A 20,942-nucleotide genomic window follows, 5' to 3' on the forward strand; every position below is an offset into this window, starting at 1 on the left:
AAACAAAACAATCTAATCAATTTTTACTTTAGTCTTCTCCTGGAGTCGACTGCACTCTCCGAAAGAATGTACAACCTCCAAGCAAGTTTGTGTATCTTTGGATATTCATATTTTTCATGTTATCGAGAATTATTTATATTTTCCGCACTGGTCTGTTCAGTGATTTGAGTCGGTTCAACGGTGATGTTCAATTAATTCCACTAAGAAGAGTTCATGAGAGACCCTCGTAATATAAAGCAACGAACAAATAAGTAATTGGAGAGAAAAATTAATATTTTAAACTTTCACAAGAGATATGACCCATATATTTAAAGAGAGTCTTTAATTCAATAAATTATTTAGAAAACTTAATTGATATTCATAAGGCAGGGAAGAAGCTCATCTTCACCAGTATCGACAAAATACATTCAAAAATTCGAAATAATCACAAGCACGATATACACAATCTAATTCGAAGACAACTCACGTCGCCTGCTTTTTCGCTCTTGTTGCAAATAGTCCGTAATTGCGCTTTTATCGTGGACTCCCTGATAGAGATCGTAGATATGCATGAATCCGAAGTAACCGGCGATTGTGACCCCGGCGAAGAAAAGGAACACTATTAATATCGCTCCCAAGCAACCAAACAGGAGAACTGATGATATGGAAATCAGAGTACCTGCAGGGCATGAAAAGGTTTATTTGTCCGAATAAACGGGATCAAATAACAAACAAAATTTGAGAGAAGCAACCAGAATAATGTGCCAAAACCTACCCTCCAGTAGGATGAATCCAGTGAATGTCAACACAACCGTTGAGAACGCCAAAACCGTGACGACTAGTAGCGGCAGACCAACCGACAAAATTGTAATTGCCAGGAATAAAGTGATGAATGGATGCTGCATGGCTTTGCGAGCCATTTTATCGAATAAGTCGTACAGTCCATATTTGATAGTGAAGTTCCAGAAACTGGTCCCCAGGTGATTCCCTGCAATTGACTACAGTAGTAGCTAAGTCGCCATGAATAGCAAACATAATCGCTTACAGACTAACGACAATTGCCAGAAAATAATGGTGTAAATTCCGTCAACATCTGTTGACGGTGATGGTGCTGGACCTGCAGTTGAACCATCTTCCTCCCCCCCGTTTGGCAGGTCAGAATCTTCCTTCTAGGGAATTAAATCAATCGTGAGATGTAGCAATCTAATTGGTAAAGTGACTTACTTTCATCTTTTATTACTTTACAGGATATGTGTGTGGTCCGCAATCAGTCGCCCAGTCGTCGGAACGTGGGCACTGAGTTGTCATAAATCCGTTCTTTGTGACAGTTGCATCTGGTTGCATCGTTGCACTACTCCTTGCCCTTCAGCTAAGGGAAAAGGGTTGCAAGGCCCTAATAACCACTCAAATATCAAGTGCAATATATTGGCAGCGACTTGAGATGAAATTTTATATTTGCAGTAAATGTCAAATGGTTTGAATTCTGCACATCTTACTTTCGATTCAGTAAAACATCTCTTAAGCGCAGAATTCAAAATGAACCGCTTTCTAGTAGTAGACAACATAGCGCACAGTACGCCATCTGGAATAATTGATTATGATCCACTCGGACGTATTGGGCCTTTACGTTCCACGATTCTCGTTCAAATTGCGGCTATCAATAAATTGCCCACTACCAAGTTGCCGGTGTCCAAAGTGTGTTGCTGGTGCTGTGAATTCTGAGCTTTGCTGCACTCATAATAAATCTGTGAATATGTCCCTCCAAGAGGTAAATATCAATTCTCTATTATATTATTTCGCGAAGCCTTGGCCCGTGCTTTGTTTTTGTTATTTAAGACCTTTCCATGAAGGGAGAGCCAACACAGTGATTCGTGAGAAATATCGACTGGCACAAATGAATTCATTCACACGTACTTGAGTACATGCTCTGAGTGCGGTTGAGGGTTATCACCCAAAGGTTAAATCTCATGCATTATTACGGATGGTCCGATACGGTGAACTTTGTACCACAGACTATGTGACTATCCCGCACTCCCATAATTTGTTTCGATTGGTTGGAACTACTTCGTCTGTCGTGATTCATGCCCATAGGCCGGCGAGTTTGTTTTTGTGATGGGATGTGATTTTTGTCGATTGCAGGTCATTTCTCCGAGCTGGTTCGGATTGCTGTTTTCAGGTGTATCCAGATGCATTGGTGCGATAAGGCGGCTTATCACTTCCTAAAATATTGGGCATCGTCTTGACTTGATAGATTAAGAATAGACGTGTCATTGCAAAATAATTTGGGTTGAGTAATTAAAATTTATTAAGTATTTTGTTGTATACATAATTTCACTTATTCAGTCAAGCTTTACCAGATTCTGCACGTTGCTTTCATCGAGTAGGTGGACTTTGAATCGTTTTTTGATAAAACCAAAACATGTCATATTTTTTATTTATACCAAACTTTATTCGAAGGTACAATTGCATACAAAAGTCAACATACTCCTGGACAAAATAATAGGTCTGAGCGTTTTTATTCTCAAACAAACTTAATGAGCACTTTACACTTTTAAAGTAAATTTAATCGAAATTCCTTTCCTTGGTAAATTCTTTCTTTTAAAATTGTTTGTCCACATCAAGATTAAGCATGAATACAATTATTACAGCAGTGCAGTTACTTTCGATTACGAAAATCCTTATCAAACTACCTTCTCCAGAAAAATGCAAGAAACTAATTAAAATAATTATACAATAGTTTTCTGATTCATAACGCAGAGCGACTCATTGGCAAATTCATTTTATATCACATGTTTTCAACTCCACTACGCGAGAGTGCGTGTGATCACGCCGGCGGTTGGAGCAGAAGAGAGATGCTCCTTCACCGCTGGTTCTCCATTCTCGTGGCGAGTTCTAGAAAAGTTGCGGAGAGCGGCTGCGGCGTCATCATCGAAATAAATTTCGAATGTTGCTAATCCTGTTGCTCCACACTTCTATTCTCGTTCAAAAATTAGATTAGTTTTCAACATAAACATGCTTCATCGTTGTAACAAAAAATTATAAGGTTTACAAACTCTGAAGAACACCTGAAAGTTTAATTAATTTGTAAAATGCGGTCATAATAACAGGTGCGTTGAACAAACTTAATAATTAACGTTAAAATCCGTTAGTTATGGTCCCGTTGTAAATTCAATTAGCTAGAATAAATGCATACGCCGAATATCAGGCATTATTCTTGATAATTTGTTTCATTTTTCCGGTCATTGAGAATATCGACTTCCGAAATTTTTGTATATTTTCCAACAACTGCGATTGCAAGCACCCCCCAGAACTGAGCGATTGAAATATCTCGGGTCGGTAGCCAATGGAGAACTGCATTATGAAATTGCTTCATCCAACCTGGATGAAGTGATGTTCCACATCTGGTGTTCTTTGTGATCGACGTATCAACGAACGTCTCAAATCTTAAATTTACCACAATGTCGTCCGTCCTGTCGCTATCTATGGTTCTGAGTGTTGGCCAACTATCATAGGTCCCATACACTGTCAAACAAATTGCGCAACGGAGCGATGCGCAACGATGCGTTGTGCAATTGTAATTCCCATACACTTAGTGAAATTTTTTTCAAACATTAGTTACAAGTTGGAAACGGAACGAGTAACATGCCATTAAAATGGTATTGCATCTTTCTGTACTGTTATCGAGAGGGGAAAAATGGTGGGGGTGACCCCCTCTGTAGCCACCCTTCCACATTGGGACGATAATTACTCGACCTTATTTATGATTCGAAAAGAGCCCCTTTCGGGGTGCCATAACTTTGACAGAAGTGAAAAGGAGGGACATTTTTTTTCCTTCTATATATCCTCTTTACACTCTTACTCTCCGAGGGTATGGTAACCAGACTCAACTGATGATAACAAAATACCCCCCATTAGACGAAAGTCCTGGGGGTTTAACGTGAGTACCTGCCGTGAAGGCTTAATCCCACGGTGCTCTTCGGACACGGATGGATTTTAGAACTACAATCAGAGCCCCGCCATGCAAGTACAGCGGTCCTGGTTTATACTGAGTGCAGGCTCAGCATTCATACCAGTCGATGCGAGGCCTATCTAACACCTCTGCCGCAACTAAGTCCCCCATTAGACGGGAGGAATTTGAGAGAGAAGACATCCTTTATCACTGCGGGAATAGGGCTCAAAATTAAACCCTATCTTTTAAAGGGATTATGACCGCCGCTGTCCTTTAACGGGGTTAGAAAGAAGAGAACCTTTTTCTCCTCTACCTATCCTCTCTATTATGGTCCTCCTCATTGGGATAGGTTTGAAAATTCAAGTTGGCCATGCTGATGTAAAAGGAATCTCACTGGGCGCGTTGAGTTTTGACCGGGTTTGAACAAGAGACACAATCCCCTTCCTCCTCCATAAACTTTCCGCCCCGTCGAGGTTGAAAATTCTGCCTTCTCGAAAATTATATTTCAGCCGTCACCTGACAAATATTGTGCAACAGAGCACAATATGCCCATACACTACACAACGCGTTGCGCAAACGTCTCCGTTGCGCAAAAGATTTCAAACATGTTTGAAATTCGTCAAACATTTGCGCAACGTATCAAACGCGCCCATACATTAGCAAATTATTGCACAACAGCCAGCGTCGCACAATTTGTTTGATAGTGTATGGGTCCTATAAAAGACAATAAACGGCGTCTTGCGGTAATGGAAACGAAACTGTTGTGCTAACATGTTTTGATCACATCCGAAATGAGGATATCCACAGTCGTTAGGGGGTTGCACCGTTCGTGGAAGAATTGCGAGAGAGGCGTCTTCGGTGGTATGGTCACGCAATTCTTGCTAACGAGAATTCTCTTGTCAAGATTGGTCTGAACATCGAAATCGATGGTAAACGACCAAAAGGGAGGCCTAAACGACGGTGGCTTGATACGCTGGATGGGGATTTGAAAGCCTCGAGATTGCACCCAGATCAGGCATTCGATAGAGGCAAATGGCGAAACCAGTCACGACGAGCCAACCCCGCTTGTGAACGGGACAAAGGCTGAAGAAAAAAAACTGCGATTTACTTTGGCAAACTATAGTTCGCCTCACAGGTTACAATAAGATTGAGGTCTGGGCAACCACCAAGTCATACTACCCCCTCCATGCTTTAATGTTTTTTGTGAACCTCCTATGAAATTCTTTGCTTTCCGGTCGATGGACATATTTTGCCGCATCGTTACCAAACAAATTTATTTTTGTTTAGTCGCTCTAGAGGATATTACAATATTTTTTCACACCCGCTGATCCGAACCAGGTTTTACGATTCAGTGCAAAGTTTTTCCTCATCTTAAAATTTGCAGTTTTAAACCAAGCAACTTTTCCGACAATTCTACCAGGCAGCTTCGCGCTTACCAACCGTAGTCGAATAGCTCGTAATGAAAAAATATTGCCAATTTCGCTTGCACTCGTCCTGGATGATCTGAACGGGTGGCGTTTCGTCAAAGTAGCAATTTGATTCTTGGTCGCTGTTGAAGATTTGTGTTTTGTGATTTCAGAAATTTTAAAACCGTCCCGTTAATGTGTCATTAAAGTTGTACGTTTTACCTTCATCCTGGAGCCGACGGACAAGTCATCTCTTCTCTACTCTACAGCGAATTCCACAATCCATCTAATGTTATGATAATATTATAATTATATCTATCTTTAATTAAATTCTCTTATAATCTTACCTATTTATTCAAATAGAATCATTTCAATTTTTTTCAACACACACCTATTTTACTGTCCAGCTCCTTTTCAAGGCTGAACGAATAAACAAGTCACAATATTAACCAAGAAGTAATTTTATTGCAGGTACTCCCCCTTTCATTTGAAAAGAGTTACGCACTATCAACCCGGTTATTTTGCAGAACATACATAATTTTTCTACACATTTTTCAAAATTTGAGGTTCACACCTATTATTTAGTCCAGATGTGTATACTGCGAAATTATGATAACGGTGTAAGAAATAGGAGTGAAAAAATAAACTAGAAAATCTGAAAGGCGATGAAAAAACCTTAAAAAAGGTAGTCTCTCGAAAGTCATAGTAGAGTGAATGGAATGTCTAGAAACTAGTAAAAAATAACCTGGAAAACAAAAATTGGAACAGTCGACTCTCGAATTAACAAACCCCGAGATAGCGAACAGTTCCAAATCGCGAACAATAAGCCACTACTGTTCTGTGCCTTTGGGGAATGGTCGCCCCGTCGTCGGTCATCTCGGGAGAGTGAATTCCATTGCATGGCGTAGCCTGCAGCCCCTCCTTAATGTGTGACCTATCCCCTGCCACTTTCGCATTCTGATCACAGTACGTCTGAGTGCCAGTCCTGTGCGCCGACCGAGTTCTTCATTTGAGATAGTGTCCGGCCAGCGCACTCCGATGATACGACACAGACAGTTGTTGACGAAGACTTGGAGCTTTTGAGTAACAGTTGAGTTTACTTTTCATGTGCTACGTCCAAAAATGCAGATAGCTTTGGACCTCAAAATCCTGTGCTACGTAACATTTTGCTCCACCATATGCCGCCCTGATAATGGCCCTCCTGCGTAGAGTATTGCAGATGCACTCCGTGTTCATGCTATCGAAAACTTTCCCGAAAGAGCAGGTGAACGAAGATCTAAACCTTGTGCACTGTTCCAAAATGATCCGTCGGGTGTTGATGTAGTGAATGGTACGAGTGGAAGCAACACATTTGCAGTAACTTCTGGTGCAGCGATGAATAACTTAATAGGGGGATCGTTAATGCCATCGGCTTTACTCCGTTTGCTTGGACGGACAGACTGTATTCTACGGTGACAAGTCCTTTCATTCACAAGAGGAGAAACCACACCGGATTTGATACGATTAAAAACCGTGGTGAAGTGTTCTTTCTACCTCTTGCTTTGCTCAACATCGTGAATGAGAAGTCGACTGTTGACGCCCTTCGCAGGACCATCGAAAGATTTGCGACCACAAGCGAGCTCTTTCATAATGCGATATCATGATCATTAACGGCGCAATAACCGGTATCTGTTCTAGGCTTGCCTTAATAAGGAACTTCATACACCCCGGTTTTGAGCCGAGGTCCACTAATTCGATATCCCTAAAAGCTGTCTGGCGTCCTGACCTAAGCCATCACTCCATTTCAGGCACGGTTTACCTCGTCTTTTTCTACCATAGATATTGCCCTTATAGATTTTACGGACTGGATCATCTTCATTCATACGGATTATGTGACCGGCCCACTGTAATCTGTTGAGCCGGATTTACAACCAGGCTGTCGTAGTATCGCTTATAGATTTCGTTATATAGGTTACGAAATCGTTCATTCTCAAGGTCCCAAAAATTCGAAGTATTCTTCTCTCGAACGCGACGAAGAGTTCGCAGTTTTTTTTTTTTGCTAAGAACCCAAGTCTCCGAAGAATACATAAGCACTGGCAAGATCATTGTATTGTATAGTAAGCCATATCCCCATGTTACGATGGCTTCCCATATCATCCGCGGGAAATGGAAGTTCATTGAATGTTATGCGATTGGGAATCACTTTTTACACCACTCATTCTTGTGGATAAGAACCGTTAACGCGCTCACAGGATCATCGAAAGGTTTCCGTACCTTTGACGAATTTGAATGAAAGACAATTTTAACTTCCCATAACTTTCTTATGTTAGCGTTCAGAGTTCCTTTCATTTGATAGTCTACATGGTGACATTCGGAAAAAGTTTTATATCCCCTCTTAATGCTTGAGAAACCTAATTTTAACTTAACATGACACTATGCCATTCATTGGTTTCAATATCTCCACCAAATGTGTCGATAGGTGCAATGGTTTCCGAATAAATTTACTTGCGATAGACGAGACATTTTAATAAAGGGTTTACGCAAAATCTTAAATAGATTGACGCCTTTTTGTTACCAATGCACCGGTACTATAAATAAAAGGGATATGGTCTCTGAGGGAAGTGAAGTTGCTAATCAAATATAAAATTTAATTCGTACTTGACATCCTGATTCAATATCTGAAGGTTAGATTTAACATAATAAAATATTTTTCCCTTTCAGGCGCTGAAATTGCCTCTTTGGCAGAAGGTTTCTCGCTAAGTATTTTCCATGGACACAGCAAGATTTTTCAGATATATACTCTCAATCTAAAGATCTCAATGTATAGTGGGATAGCTAATGTACCGAAGTCCTGAGGTAATAGTTGTCATTATTTTTAATTGCACTGTTTACAGTATTTTGATGTTTTGCTATCCCTGTAGAACCTTACAGTTCGAACACGTTGAGTCCAAACAGGTATTACGGTGGCCGAATAATTTTATATTTCTATAATTATTTTGAGCTGTTCTAGACTACCGATGAAGGTAAAGCCTGTATTATAGGAAGGATATTCCCTCTTAAATCTGTTCATTTTTTCCCTCATAACATCCCTGGATATAATCGGCAGCAGATTTGCTGAAAACCTCTGAATTGTTGTCTCTTCGGTTCCTCTGACAACAGGTGCGCTACCTATCTACTGAACACTTCAATATTTTGAGCGCAGGACATTGTTTTCGAATGTTATCTGTAAAGCCTGGCTACAGCTTCTCAGAAACACACTAAAAAGATGAATTCAACCGAGTATGTCTTTTCAAATATGAATCAAAATATGCAGATTTCAAGCGCTAAGATTTTAAACAAAAAACCTCCAAACTTATCGCAGGTATCCTAATAAACATAGCTTAATTTGTCCATGCTGCATGGTTCTTCCTTAGCGTCCCACTGATAAAATGTCAGTGTAAAGCATCAGGCGAATTTTGCTGATGTGCTTTTTGTTTGTTTTCCAAGTAATAAAACTACAATCTACTGTACGAAAAATTATAGAAAATTCCGCCTCCTTTTTGTTCCAAGATGACTTTCAATCATCTAACGAGACTGTAACTCGGACCTAATTGCTTCAAGATTTAAAAGTTACTGGCCCGAGGGAATCATGATCTGTTCCATGGTCTCCCCAAGGATATTATCTATCTAAAAATCAAATATACACTTCGCTATCATTACTACTTTATTGACCTTGCAATTGACTCATTTAAGTGTCTCTTGCAACGAATAATCGGCGGTTATTTAGTAACCTGGGAACTGGCATAGCCTCCTGCTAGCACATGTTCTAGGGGATCCCTGGGCAATGCGCTTTCAATTTGAAACGTTGCTGTTTCTTGGTGTACTTTTAATTACGCCCATATCGCTGGTAAAGTTCTGGTCAGCCGCTTGCACTAGCACTTAAAACAGAAACCTAGCAATTTTCTTCCAAACCATGTAATTTCTATATCATGCAAGGAAAGAGAGAATTTGCTTCCGACGACTTGTCCATTGCAATTTAAAGTATTGCCTTGTCGATGTTGACTTAGATGTTTAGACTGCCGCATCACTCGGCTTAATTACCGTTTTAAAAAATTGATACCTTCAAAGCTCCTCCTACGCAAAGCCACGAGACATCCGTAATCAAAATATTTATGGTACAAGTAGTCCTACAAACGTAGAATTTGCTTTCTTTGTAAACATACGTTTAACCTATATCAAATTAGAAAACTGGGCTTGTTTCAAACACTACTCCAAAGAGGAATCCCTGCACCGGAAAATATGAAAGACATTCTTTAAAGCTTAAAGCAAATAAGATTTGAACAATTCCTTATTTTGTCATTTTCAGCAATTCGACAAAGCTGCCGAAGACGTCAAGAACCTAAAGTCGTCACCATCGGATGCCGATTTGCTGGAACTTTATGCCAATTTTAAGCAAGCAACAGTCGGAGACTGCAATACAGGTAAATTATGTCGAAAAGTACTTTCTGTTTCTGCACACATGCTAACGAATTTCCTTCAAACAGATAAGCCAGGATTCCTCGACTTCAAAGGCAAAGCCAAGTGGGAGGCTTGGAATGCGAAAAAAGGTGTAACCAAAGACGCTGCCATGGAAGCATATGTGCAGAAAGCCAACTCACTCATTGAATCGATTGGATTGAAGTAATGTTCAACACAACCTCAAAGATATTCTACGCACATTTCGCAATCAACTGCAGCTGCTAGCATAAGACAAAAAGGTTGACCAAATCTTGTAGCTTATACTCAAATCGTTCATTGAAAGAAGAAGTAACGTTTTCCTAGTTTTCGTTTATTCTCGCTTATCACAAATGTTCTATATTTTTTCTATAAGAGTAAAACATTTATTTATAATGTAGCGTAGCGAAAAGCACCTTATCGATGTAATACACATTTGTAATATGTCAAATGCAGTTTCACACTTTTTAAATAAAGATTTACAGTGAGTGATTTTATCTATTATGAAAAGACGTTTGCATTAACTTCTGAACCTTAAGCTTGCTTGGTTTCCTGATGTCGCCTGTAAAATTCTCCCTGCAGCTCGCGTAAATTCATCTCTAGCGTAGCCACCTCTTCAAACCGAAGATCCTGGCGTGCTTGCTTGATGTAGCCTTTAATAATGTTGATTTGTTCGACTAACGGGTCACTGGACGTTGCCGTACTGCTCTGATAGGCACTCCAATTATCCAAGGTGGTCATGGCCGACTGAAAAAGAAAAAGGATATTTGAACTTAACAAGCATTCTCTTTTGTATTGGAACTATTTTAGCACTCACCCCGAATGCGGCATTTTCTGCATTACTCATAGTCGTACTATTCGTTGCACCTAGACCGTACCGCTCATGAGCCTCCAAAGCCAACCTTCGCTCTCGTTCGATGCGTTGCTCCGTCTCCATTCGTCGTCTATCACGAATTTTCTTAATCTCTTGTTCATCCGGTAACGAAGGAATCGATAACATTTCTTCCTTAATCATTTTAATACAAGCTAAGCGGACAGCTTTTTTCAAAGCTTCCTCACGGCTGCCTTGAGGACATGGAAGACTCAATATAGCTTTGCTCAGGCTATCAATCTTCTCAGCAGCGTGCCCTATTTTCCCGCGCAGCGCACTAGCATCGGCCAGCGTAAAGATAGTGTCGCCGTCGTAGAGACTTTTAATGATCTTTGAATACATTGGAATGTCCGGAGCGATTTCCTTCTCTATTTCTTTTATTCGATCGTAGTAAAGAGTGATAGGAGGTCGACATGTGCGACTATCTTGCATTTCCTTCCGAGTTTCTAGTAGGCGCAAGCAATGATCACATACTCGAATGCCTTCATCTTTTTGTTTACCTTCTTCGGATGCTTTGCTAATGTCTTCCGTCGTTTGGGCTAAATTCGCTAGCTGTACTAAAAGAATAAATAGAAATTATTAACGACGACTATTTTTTGATCGTTGTTGAAGAATTAAAAATATCGCACTTTAATGTAAAACAGTCAGTAGACTATGCACTACCTGACTAAGCAAAAACACAATAAAATAGTTAATAATCGATTACGCAATAGCCAGATTTGAAAACAGGCCTTAAAGTGCGTTGAAACAGTTCGTTTCTAGGCAGTAAAGTACACTAGGAAGCAATATGGTCTGCATTGTGCTTGTCCAGGATTATTACGATTTAACATATTCTCTGCTGAGTCGACTGATCTCATCTAACTGCGAGATTTGAACGGCAGGGGATTCGACAATATCACCTCTATCTGTTTATATAAAAATATCTTCCTTTTCACGAATATGAAGATCCAATCGTTTAACGTGAGAAATAGCTCAGCCTGTCTTCACTAGCAAGACAACCAGGTCTTCATTCTATGGTTAATAGAATAATAAATAACTCTAGGAAAATATTGCCAATTTCTACTTTATATTCGTTAAATACTTTCTGTTGTTGCTAGGGATTCTCTCAGGACGAAGAAGTAATAATAGGAGAAAGAATATAGAGCAAGAAAAACAGAAAAGGAAGCAAACGCGGGGAAGGAGGAGACCAGCGCAATTTATATGGTATCGCATTAATATAATTATTGCAGATGCAGAAGGTATGGTAGTGAAGCAAAGGTACAATCGTTGATGCAATCTGTGGGAGTAGCCCTATCAAGTCCCGAGGCCTGTTGGTATATTACCCTTATAATCCGTCGAAAGTGAAAATTAGCCGGAAAATATATGTACATTTCTGTATTTTGATATTATTAATTCATTTTCTATTTACATTCTAATTGTTTGTAAGCCATTGATATTCCGTATTAAATGTTATATTACTTTCCATTTGTGTAAGTCGTGTGAGGAATTTAGTTTAAAGCATAATTAATTGCGATAGCGTAGTATCACTACTTTGGAGCAGAAATCCGGCTACCTTGTTCAGCCAGTTGGGCTACCACAGCAATCCACCCGTTCCAAGCACTCGGGCTTTCGCCTGGATGAATAAACGAGCAACATTGACCTAAGAAATGTGTCATCAAGAGACTATCTACGAATAAGTCATCCAAGCTAAATAACTATCATTATCTTTGGACAATCGATAACCATCACACCTATTACGGAAAATGAGGCAGTTATCTGATGACAAAGTTGACGTGGAGTTACTAAGGCTACTTGAAAACACTCAACCAATACTGGCAATTTCAGTTCCTTGAAGGTATTATTAAATCGGGCAGACAAGATTCATGGGGTGGTAGCCCGTCTAATGGCAGCTAGTCAGGATTTCGCCAAGTCGCCTTACAATTTATGATAATTTAAATAAATGTAGCTACCTTATACACAGAGCCGGATGGGGATATTTGTTGCCGACATGAAGGTTCGCGCACTTTTTCAAAAATACAATTTTTGTAAGGTATGTCCCTCAACACCTGAAAAACTTGCAAAGAAAAAATTTCGCCAACAAGGTATTTTTCATCTTGCTATAATAAACGTTCTTGGTCTTCGCCCTTATAAATCCATAAACAATGTTGGGTCCAACTTAACAACGCCCTATAACTGCTGAAGACATTTAGAGTGCATTTTTCAACGTCTCCTTGATTCATGTGAAAATTATAAGTCATCTAAGCACTCGTTAATATATTAAGCCCCAGATAAATTAAAAGCAATTACAGATTTCCCCCAGCTTTGGGAATGGTAAATTATTTTTGTAACACACTTCAAGGCCCTGATCCAATATGGATTGTTGCGCCAACGATTATTATTATTATTATTATCCGAAAGCTGCACAAAAACCAAATATTTTCGCGCAGAGCCGTAGAGAGAAAATCCAAGCCTGGGGTAGAAATTAAGTTGAAAAACCGAGATCGAGGAAAAAATTATACGAATCTGGAATGAAAATTATGTGGGGCCTTATTACTCCTTTTTTCATTGAAATTTTTTTTCTAGCCCCTGAGAAAACACCGTACCCGAGGGAATCCCCTCTTCTGCACCCCCTCTCGTCAGGCTTGCGCTCGCATGATTAAGTTCTCCTCAGAAGCTGTTCTTGTTTTTAAGCCTACCAAGCGAAAGTTAGCTGAATCTATACTTTTCGCCTCCCTGCATTCCGGTAGACCCATAGGTTTATCATTTATACCTCAGACAGGTGGTAGGTGCTCATCAAAAGGTAAATGATTGCTGGCATTGCTGAGGTTGGATTCAGCTCAACCTAGTTGCAGTATTTATGATCGGTAATTGCTGGATGCTTATCAAAACATTAACTATTTCAGATTCTCTCTAGAGGGCAGACCGTTCCAATTATTCATGGATAACAAATTTTTGCTTTAAAGCAAAACCCTTATGAAGTATCTCCTTCCAATATTGTTACTTAAGTTATATCACCCAGTTGACTTTTGATATTGAAAACATTTCTGGAAAACATAACGTTCTTTCAGATGTTTTATCAAGAATTTTTGAGATGGACATCTCTAGCTATTTCAGCGACCGTTCCAAAAGATAACGCAAGATGGTTATCCAAATACGAATTCGAGGAACTCACAATTTTCGGCTTAAATTCCCAAATATTCTTTAAGATAGCTTATGGTAGAAGTATGTCGTATATTCCTCCAGATTCAAAAACATATATTTAAAAGGCCTCATGATCTAACATATCCAAGAATAAGACACAAGCAAATTCCATACTTCTAACCATTTCTAAATAACGAAAAGAAAGGCAGCCTCTGCCTTTGGTGTCCTCACAAAGGGAAGCACTTTTTTACCCTTTTTGTGAAGTGGAATAGTGCTTCTTTTATTGATCCACAGCCGTTCTCTTGATGTGCCAAATCCTGTTTCACCAAAAGCTCAGATTAATTGCAATACTAAGACTACGTCGATTAACAAGGGGGGCTTAGAACATATTTCTTTATTCGATTAGTGGTTGGATACGATAAATTTACGCTCTGCCTCGTTCTGTTGACTTATCAGGATAACAGATTTCTCCAGAATGATTACCTAAAGACATTTCCATCCAAAAGTTTTGTTTACATTATTTTACCAAAATGTTAAGGATGTTTGGATCAAGCCATTACGAGTTTCGAATTTCTGCAGAATCAGTAAGGACTGATGTCATCTACATAACTGAAACTTGATTCGATTCTAAAACTCTAGACGGTTACACTATTTATCATTGCAATTGTGATACCCTGGTATCAGGAAAACACTCAGGAGGAGGTGCCTTAATTGTCATGGAGCAGCATATTCCTTTGTTGCTTTCTATGTTTGTATTTCACCTCCGAACTGCGACTAATTCTTTGTATCTTGTGCCTACTTTCCTTGCTCCTATACAGTTTTAATTGTCGAAGAGTTTCTAATTCATGGTCGTATTAAATGGCTATGTTACCACGATCTACTCGTCCTAACTATAATACATACATTACTTCCACGTATCATCAATTGTGCTCTGCCTTCAAGTTAAATGTCTATATCAATCATTTAGCTCACTTCAAAATTGATGCCCATCATCATCGAATCTTCGAATCTTACAACTTCCTGGACAACCTTCTTCTTTGCATTGTTCCCCAAATTCAAAATGTGCTTATTTACTATCAAATCAATTTTATTGAAAGCAAAGGAGAAAATTCTGGACTTCGATTTAACTCTTCTCTGATGAAACGTTAACTGAATATTGTGTCGACCTCAAACTACTTGTGAGCTTCTCCTTCATCATTTTTCCTCACTTTTTGCTTCTACACCTCCGTTCTCCTTCTCTTTCGATTTAGCTGATCCTGTATAATTTGTACATCTACCATTCCTTTCCTGATTGTTTCTATATTTGAATTTCTTTCTTTCTTTTGAAGTGATGCGATGGTCTTTCAAATCTCTTCCTTCAAAATGTAAAAATACATTTCTTTTCCCTTCTCTATAATTTTTAGCAAAGAAGACTCACCGCCTTTTAGGCACTTTATTGAAACAGAACAGCGTGGAATTTAACCGAAGCGCTCAATTATCACAAAGTTATTATCTGCTGTCTTTGAATGGAGGAAAAGATCTCCATACAATTTAATTTCTTTCCATCTACTGGCGGGAACTTTGAGTTGGGGTTTAACAATGCAGTCAAAATCTTCCCTGCTTGCCGTAAGAGGAGACTAAAAGGGATAGCAATTTGTGAGCTAGCAACGTGAAAATTTTGAAACTTTATTGCTACCGACACGTCAACATCGCCACGGCAAAAACCGACTATGATTAACTTCTGGAATGTGCGCACGCTCCTCCACTACGCTTTCTCCAACTTGAGCGTGAATTCTAACGATATAAGCTACATTCTCGGCCTAAACGAAGTAAGATGAGACTGCCAGTTGGGGTTCAACTGACTGAAACATTACGAGCAATCAGGACAAAGGCTGAAGAAAAAGAAGAAGAAGGTCGATTATTTCGCGATCACCAGTAAATGTCCGTGGATGGGGATGGATAGATGTGGATGTGCGTAACAAAAGAGGGACTGACATCGGCATTGAAAGAGATCGTCATCTGATAGTCGCTTACGATCGTTTGCCTATTGCCTCCGCCATTCCCCGCAGAGTTAGGGAGCTGCGACACCCTAAGTTGAAAATCAACCGCTTGTATGACCCAGATTTCGCTCGACGATTAATCCGTCTGAGAAAATCAATGGGCATTGGGTTGCCATCAAAAATGCTCTTTTTTCGGGCGCTACATAGGTCGTCGGCCACGTGCCGAAGGAGCATCATAAGATCTGGCTGACTGCGGAATGGCTGCCAGTGATGGCGGGCATGACGCGCTCGAACTTCGATACCGAGTGAAATCCCGAGAAGTTCAGCGTAGTGTACGCCGTGACAAGATAGAATTTGCTATAGACTGGGAAACGAAAGATGGCGTAGATGGCATGATTTCAGAAATGTATATCGCATCACAAAAGAGCTTGCATGTGGTCGCAAACCTTTCGATGGTCCTTGAAGAACGTCAACGGTCGACTTCTCATCCAAGATGATGAACAACTAGCGGTAGGAACTTTTTACGATGGTTCTTACCGTATTACCCATTTCAAGTAAACGCAAACGATGGCGCGTATTTGATATGAAATTTACTCGTTCTCTTTTCTCCTCGCTATCGCTATCCAAATCTTTCCACAATACCGAAACCGTCTCTGATGCATGCGTCCTCTCCAGATTACGTAAAGAGTTTAGGAATAGTTTTGAATACTCCAAAGCTTGTAGATTATTAGTAAATATATACTAGTTGTTAGTTTATTTATTTTATTCATAAAATCTTATGTAAGAATGTAGATAGTTCGTCAGCCACATTCCAAAGGGGCATTATAAGATCTGGTTGACTGTGGACTCGTGGAAGGCTTGATTGGCCGGGGCGAACGATAGCCTGTGTGATACGCTCGATCTTCAATACCATGCGAAATCCCAGGAAGTCCAACGTAGTGTGGGCCGTGACAAAAGGAAATTTATTATTGCGCTGGTCAGAGAAATGGAAGCTGCCGCAGATCACAATGATTTCAGAAGTGCATCTCCAAAGAACTTGCATTTGATTGCAAATCATTCTAGGGTTCTGTGAGGAATGTTAACGGTCCTTCTCATCCACGAGGATGAGTGGCCGAATAGGTAGAAGGAACACTTCACCAGGATTCTTAACTGTATCATATTCGAAGAAGTTTCTCCTTTTGTGGATGAGATGGACCCTGTAACAGGCAGATGCGAACAACTCCTCCAAGCAGAAGATAAACCATCTCGACCATCAATGCATTCAAATGGCTCCTGGCAATCTGAAACCTATCCCAGAAAGTGAAAGGAGGAGATGATCGTTAAGATTCCAAAGAAGGGCACCTGTCTTGAGTGTGCAATTGAAGGAGTATCTGCGTGCTCCCTCTCGATACAAAGATAATAGCTAAAACCGCCCAGGAACGCCTAAAAAGCTTGGTCGACATAGTGCAGGCCGGTTTTCACTCTAGATCCTTCTGCATAAACCACATCAACACCCTGCGCAATTTCGGAGAATCGAATAGCTATTATTAGAGCGACATATGTTGGTGTAAAATGTCATGTGCGGCACGGAGGTCTAAAGCGGACACCGCCAAGGTTGTGTCCTGTCACCGATGTTATTTCTTCTTATTATTGTTGTCGTTCTTTTCTTCACGCAACCGTGCCCGGAGAACGTGCAGGAGTTCAACGCACCATGAGATCTTTCCTTAAATATCTCGACTACACATATGTTTGCTCTTTCACCGCTTTCATGCCAATCGAATGCGGCTGCACGTTGATGAGGACAAGACGAAATGTATGGTGGCAATATAAGCACCAAAAAAGAAAGAAACAAATAGCACTGGCCAACTGGCAATGATAAAGATTGAAGAATACCACTTTGAAACCGCACAGTTATTGACAGCCAACATATCTTTTTTCAAATTACACTGTTCCACTCAAGACGTCTCACCCTGTCTTGCCAGTCGTCATGTATTCCTCGGAGGCTTGGGTTCTTTATAAGAAAAATTGCAATCTCTTAGTCGCGTTAGAGAGAAAAATCATCCGAAGAATTTTTGGTTCCATACAGGAGAATAGGCGATTACGCAGCCTACCACGACCGTCTCGTTGTGGATAAAACTCGGCTAAATAGGTTATGGTCTCTCCGTATAAATGAGGATGATCCAAACTGGAAAGCCTATAAGGGCAATATCTATGGTAGAAAAACAAGACTTGGCAGACTCTGCCTCAGATGGAACGATAGCGTAGGTTAGCACGTCAGAGCTTCCAGGAATATCGAATTGATTGACCGGCACAAAACCGGGATGTCTGGAGTTCCTTCTTACTATGGCTAAATTAAAACCAATGTTCTACCCAATAAAGCTCCTAGCTACAAACGCATTACAGGGAATATATTGAAAGTATTGCAAGAAAAAGGCTTATTCAGGCTAAAATACGTTCCTCGACAAGAAAAAGTGGCTGAAGTTATAATGGTCCCTAAACCAGGGAAGACGACAAGTAAAATCGAATCATCCAATATCGCTCTCCCAACTACAGTCAAGTCACACATTTAAAAGGCTACTTATAAAGAAATTTAGGCAAATCATTGTGCTCTTATTGTATATCAGCTCACCCATTTGTTTTCTCTGAAAATCATTCCGCAATTCAACAGGTGCACAGGAACACAGAATCCGCTTGAAATTACGTCGATATCGGTCATGTATTCGATAAGGTGGGGACATTACGGTATAGTGTACAAATTATATAAGGATACAATACTGTTTCTTTTGCATGAGAAAGATAAACCTCCCATGAAGTAAGCCAAAATAGCACCAAATGTGGATAACAATGCTATACTGAAGAAGCAGCAATGAAACTAAAAAAAACTATTGACCAAAGTATTGAGCAGACCGCGGAATAGAAGATCGACTAGCATTAACTTTGCTAACAAAAGAGCGAACCCAGCAAAAGTCATCAACGGACAAGATATTTCCAATGAGGTTAAATATTTGGGTTGATACGCGATGCTAAGTTCAGCTGGAAAAGACTCATCTTGAAATAGAAAAAATTGAATGCCAAAAACAGAGAGACGTACTATTTGTTTGGGAGCACCAACAATAAGTTATTTCTTTATAAACAGATTCTGGGGCTGCGGAAACGGAACTACTTAAACTTTTCAAACAAAATAACAAGAAGTATAGTAGAAGCCCCTTAGCTGATTAAAAACCGCCTAGGGAATTGCGAACAAAGAGCATGCAATTAAGCATAGGCAGCGATTATGTTCTCATAAGGATGATGAAGGTAAGAAAATTTGCAGATATCACAAGTGTGTTATAACGACTGAAAAGACAACCCGAACGTTTTATTCTAATAAAAGATGGGACAGGAAGTTCTGGGTCTTGCGATTGACTAATTCCACTAAAAATGGAAACCCAAAATATGTGAAGGAAGCTGCTATATGCGAAAGATCTCAACCGTAGTTTAGGGAGTTTTAATGGATAGAAACCTCACGATCTTAGGATATGTCAACCCTGATGTTAGTCTTTTGAAAATTTCAAGAAAAATTAGAAACGGTTTCGAGTGAAAAGGGAACGGGATGAATAAACAACTTACACAATAAAACATACACAGAAATACTTACATGCAAACTCGTATTTTAGAAATAAGGAGCAGTCTTTGCACATTATCGTTCCGCACAGCCTGCAATGATGTTGTCGTCTAGTGAAATTAAAAGATTTCGCGCAATTGGGACATAATTTAACGGATGAGCCATCCAGCCATGGTACAGTCTATTAAAGAACGGAAAAAGAACCTTCTTTTTCAGAATATCTTCAAAAACATGTCGTCCTACCTTTTGGTCATGAAGCTTTCGTTGAACCGGGTCAGTTGGTCTTTCTTTGAGTAGTTTGTCTATTCTAATGATTAGCTTATTCGTCTCACTGGCATATCTCTCTAAACGAGGTGTCCTAAAAGCATACAATTCTATTTTCATCAACAAATTGCCAAAAACAATATACGGACCGAATTGCATTCAAGTAGGAAAAGTGATCGCAGTCGACACCGACAGTTTGTTCGCCGTCCGTAATCACATCAATTTGTCCTCCTGAATAGTTGGGTTTCAGAGTAGTATCAAACGCTTTCGCCAAATCCACCGTTTCGTCGAAATTCAACTTGATTTTCTTTTTTGCTATGCTGAAAATATCTTTCAGTGATTTCACTACATCCTGTTCTTCGGCATGCACTTTTTCGACATGAATCGTCAACTTTTCAGGCGTTTTCAAGTCCTCTCGACAAAGTGGACAGAGAAAGCCTTCAAGTATTTGACTATCATCACTATCGAAGGGGTTTGCCATTTCACTTATTTTGTGTAAAATCTATGCAACGAGGAAACTGGAACACCCCCATCAGCAAGAGCTCTTGGAAATGTCAAATTCATTTATCAATTCTTGCTGTATCTTCTTCTTTGCTGTTCAGTGTGTTGCGGCTATCGGACAAAATTGTGCTACTTTCGTAACGGAAAAATATAAAAGTAATCTTTGTTTTTTCTCTGGAAACAAACGAGTCGTTGAAAAGAGTTAAAATTGATTCCAAACCCTGTCGAAACTGCAGGGGCGGGGGGGGGGGGGGTCGTTATTAGAGCCACTCACATGTTTCATCTAATTTTAAGAACATGATATTATTTTGGTATTAAATATGTATTACTTGGTTGCCATTATTACTTTTTTGGAAGATGTGTATTTCTACAATACGACAATGCATTTTTAAACGTAGTTTATAGCGAACAATGCCATTTCGCAATATAATAGTTTTTTGGACTTACCGTCTTCTGCATGGATTTTGAGATTATTTACGTTGATTTTAATTAAGTTTTTTTTTAATGTTTTCGCTGTTATGTGATCAGTTCCTATTTATTCATTAGTTATTTTTTTTTTGAAATAACTTGTGTGTGACACTGGTATATATTTATTTTTTTCAAGTGGTCATAATCCCGGCAGATACCGGATATTACCTAATATTAGCACTAAGTACTAAGCATTTGGGCTCGGTGACCCTAGCTACTTAAAAGATAAAGGGGCGCTGGTGGTAGGGGCCGGTTATAGGTTACTGGGAGAATCCGTCGAGGACTCCCTGTAACATCGAACACGGGTGCAGAATGGTTTACTTCTGCATAGTTTCAGTCAATCAGTCTGTGTAGCAGGACAAGGAATGTC

The 20,942-nt window shown here is 39.7% G+C and overlaps 3 protein-coding genes and 1 long non-coding RNA gene across 6 annotated transcripts; 2 read left to right on the forward strand and 2 right to left on the reverse strand.

The window, feature by feature from the left end:
• Window positions 1-274: 274 nt before the first annotated feature.
• On the reverse strand, window positions 275-1,457 carry LOC119656854. Of its 2 annotated transcripts, none has more exons than XM_038063507.1 (4): window positions 1,204-1,457; window positions 1,025-1,148; window positions 755-967; window positions 275-634 (listed from the first exon to the last, which is right to left on the reverse strand). In XM_038063507.1, exons 1-4 carry the CDS (start codon window positions 1,207-1,209, stop codon window positions 447-449), a joined length of 531 nt encoding a protein of 176 aa, XP_037919435.1. In that variant the 5' UTR covers window positions 1,210-1,457; the 3' UTR covers window positions 275-446. The 2 variants fall into 2 exon arrangements, with proteins under 2 accessions (XP_037919435.1, XP_037919434.1); XM_038063506.1 differs by having other exon boundaries at window positions 304-658.
• Window positions 1,458-1,595: 138 nt separating this feature from the next.
• On the forward strand, window positions 1,596-10,278 carry LOC119656855 (putative acyl-CoA-binding protein). Of its 2 annotated transcripts, none has more exons than XM_038063508.1 (3): window positions 1,596-1,747; window positions 9,659-9,773; window positions 9,837-10,275. In XM_038063508.1, exons 1-3 carry the CDS (start codon window positions 1,733-1,735, stop codon window positions 9,974-9,976), a joined length of 270 nt encoding a protein of 89 aa, XP_037919436.1. In that variant the 5' UTR covers window positions 1,596-1,732; the 3' UTR covers window positions 9,977-10,275. The 2 variants fall into 2 exon arrangements, with proteins under 2 accessions (XP_037919436.1, XP_037919437.1); XM_038063509.1 differs by lacking the exon at window positions 1,596-1,747 and adding an exon at window positions 8,044-8,169 and having other exon boundaries at window positions 9,837-10,278.
• LOC119656856 lies at window positions 1,759-2,630 on the forward strand. The gene is made up of 2 exons (XR_005250107.1): window positions 1,759-2,359; window positions 2,437-2,630. It is a non-coding gene; the product is annotated as an uncharacterized LOC119656856 (long non-coding RNA).
• Window positions 10,100-20,238, reverse strand: LOC119656853 (rabenosyn-5). The gene is made up of 5 exons (XM_038063505.1): window positions 19,753-20,238; window positions 19,583-19,697; window positions 19,373-19,520; window positions 10,604-11,214; window positions 10,100-10,533 (listed from the first exon to the last, which is right to left on the reverse strand). The coding sequence occupies exons 1-5, from the start codon at window positions 20,082-20,084 to the stop codon at window positions 10,321-10,323; spliced, it is 1,419 nt and encodes a 472-aa protein (XP_037919433.1). The 5' UTR covers window positions 20,085-20,238; the 3' UTR covers window positions 10,100-10,320.
• Window positions 20,239-20,942: the final 704 nt, after the last annotated feature.

The sequence above is a fragment of the Hermetia illucens genome, chromosome 5 (assembly GCF_905115235.1).
Source record: "Hermetia illucens chromosome 5, iHerIll2.2.curated.20191125, whole genome shotgun sequence".
In the NCBI taxonomy this organism is placed as follows: domain Eukaryota; kingdom Metazoa; phylum Arthropoda; class Insecta; order Diptera; family Stratiomyidae; genus Hermetia; species Hermetia illucens.